This window comes from Formica exsecta, unplaced genomic scaffold (assembly GCF_003651465.1).
Source record: "Formica exsecta isolate Colony F162 unplaced genomic scaffold, ASM365146v1 C16472960, whole genome shotgun sequence".
Lineage (NCBI taxonomy): Eukaryota > Metazoa > Arthropoda > Insecta > Hymenoptera > Formicidae > Formica > Formica exsecta.
Genome location: NW_021848303.1, coordinates 1 through 2,665, shown reverse-complemented (window position 1 = coordinate 2,665; position 2,665 = coordinate 1). Strand labels below are relative to the sequence as shown.

The 2,665-nt window shown below is 24.2% G+C and overlaps 1 protein-coding gene across 3 annotated transcripts; it reads left to right on the top strand.

Moving 5' to 3' along the window:
- The first annotated feature begins 6 nt into the window (after positions 1-6).
- LOC115245830 lies at positions 7-2,659 on the top strand. 3 transcript variants are annotated; one of them, XM_029824328.1, is made up of 4 exons: positions 7-472; positions 582-759; positions 1,527-1,706; positions 2,490-2,659. In XM_029824328.1, exons 2-4 carry the CDS (start codon positions 705-707, stop codon positions 2,639-2,641), a joined length of 387 nt encoding a protein of 128 aa, XP_029680188.1. In that variant the 5' UTR covers positions 7-472; positions 582-704; the 3' UTR covers positions 2,642-2,659. The 3 variants fall into 3 exon arrangements, with proteins under 3 accessions (XP_029680188.1, XP_029680197.1, XP_029680181.1); XM_029824337.1 differs by having other exon boundaries at positions 7-759; positions 1,527-1,697; XM_029824321.1 differs by having other exon boundaries at positions 7-759.
- Positions 2,660-2,665: the final 6 nt, after the last annotated feature.

The following is a 2,665-nucleotide window of genomic DNA, read 5'->3' as shown; positions in this document are numbered from 1 at the left end:
TGGTTCTGTTGAAATGACTGATGAAGAACATATCATATCTGCTGACAATATATTAAGGAAAGCTTTCAAAATAAATGATTGTTTCATATCGATATTACACACGGACTGATTTGTAAATTGAAATTAATTACTTGTTGCAATATAATACAACTATTATTTAGTATAAATTTAGTATTTGTTGATTGTTCTTATCCTTTTTTTTTAATTGACTATGATTTATATATCACATTACTCAGTAGCAGTCAAAATGATGAATTTAATCTTTGGATTATTACCGTGAGAATTCGATTATTTGTAATATAAAATGTTGCTATTGATAACCTAAGAAGTATACGCGACGAATCACTCTGTGTCTCTCAAGAATTCACCGCACAATATAAGAAATCAGAGGTCGTGCATCGTGAGAGTAGTGCATCGTTTGTGGAACTGCCTAAGATTTACGCAAAATACGCAACAAATTTAATGATTACATGTATTTATTGACAGTTTAATTACTTTCTTTTATTAAAAGATAATTATACATATTAAATAAGTAAAAAACAAATATATATTTCGGTAATCTAATGTTATCTTTTTTTTAGTATGCAGTTGTACAATTTGACAATTTAGATTTTTCGGTGATTCCCGTAATTTGGTTGGATGAACCACATCATTGTTATTGGCCTACAGGAATCAAAAACGTTAGAACCGCAATTGTGAAAGAAATGCCCGTTAAAGACAATTTTATGAAATATAAATGCCAGATCTTTAGTAAACATGGTAAGTAAAATTAGATTATTATGCTTGACAAAGTCAGGAAAGTATTATTGTATGTATATGTTTATGGCACTAATATTATTTTATTAATTGTGATGTTAATGAAAAGAAATGTTTATATACTTGTATTATAATATATTTTATAATCTAAGATATATATAAAAAATAAAAATATTATATGTCGCCAGTAAATAATGAACAAAACAAATTTTTTACAAGACGACATAACTGGCAATTTTTATTAAAAAGGAAAAACTATACGTTTCAACCAACAATCGTGATACTCAGGAATACATTAATTATTATATAAATAGTTATGTATAAATTGTCAAAGCTCATTTAAAAATATATGCGCTAAAAAGATATGTTAGAAAGTACGTCTAAATCACAAGCCGATTAATAAAAATTTTTATTATTAACTAGCCTGTGATTTAGACTGTGCTTTCCAACACGTCTTTTTAGCGCATATATTTTCAAATGTGCTTTGACAATTTATACATAACTGTATATAATTAATGTGCTCCTGAGGAGGACCACGCGATTGTTGGTCAAAACGTATAGTTTTTTCTTTTTAATAAAAGTTGCCAGTTGTCTTGTAAAAAATTTGTTTGTGACTTTTATGACACTTCATATAGTATTCATATGAATTTATAATTACCTCTATATGTATATAATGGAAATCATTTATATGTATATAGCATCATTATTTAATACCAAATATGCACATTATTTTATGATTTTCGTAATTTATATTTTTTTTTTGTTATTAGATACTTATGAATCAGCCTTAGAGGCAGAAAAACAGATTGTAGCTACATCGGAATCTGAGGAGGCTGAATCAAGAATGGGGAAAAGAAAAGTAAAAAATAATAAATATGACGACTATGTCAGTTTTCCTAATCCTCCGAGATTGTTATTATCCAAGGAATCACATAAATCAGGTATTGCAGGTTAATTTTTAAGTCTTTTTTGTGCAAACATATTTCAATTTTCAGAAATATGCATTACTTGTTTTACTGTTTGTACAAATTTAATCTTAATATTTCACGAATTTTAAAATTATATGCTTCTATATTCTTTGATCCAAATTATGTTGATAAATAGATTATTTTTTCAAGAGTGTTTATAACCCTTAATTGTGTATATATTTTAAATTAAATTAAATTTTGAATTAAGTTTTACCTTCTAAAAAAACTTCTGTTGAATTTGACTTTATTTGAAAAAAGACAATACATAAAAATTTTTTAAATATTTATTATATACAATAATTTATTAATAATAAATGTAAATGCATTTAATAATATTAATCTAGATTTATTTTCTAAAAAAATTTCATAGGAGAAAATATATAATTAGAAATAAAATAAAATAAAATAGGATATAAAACAAAATTTAAAACAACAAAATTTGTAAGGTTAATAAAAATCGCTGCTATATTTTTACGTGCAAATAATTAAATGTACATAAAATAATAATGTTTTTTACATTTAAGCGATATACGGTAAAAATTTTTTATATACTTTTATAATTAGCGTAAATTATATGTATTGCGGAAAATGTTTTATTTCAGATAAGAGTTGAATTTAGGGCTTTTCATATTGGTCGAATTGGGCACCATACTATTATATTATTGTCCCATACATTTAACTATTGCACTTAAAATTTTATATATCTTTCACAGTTGAATACTAAAAAAAGTTTACCTGTTTAAAATAAATTTTTTTTATTTTTAGTTTCAAGACACACGAATAAGGACAATGAAAATTCTAAATTAAATAATTCACAAGATATTAATGGTAATAAAAATAGCGACTTATGTAAAAAAACATCTTTAATCAAAACATTTATATATTTAATTTTTCAGATAATGTTTCTCTTTCTATAAAAATGTCTATATTTTTCAGATAAT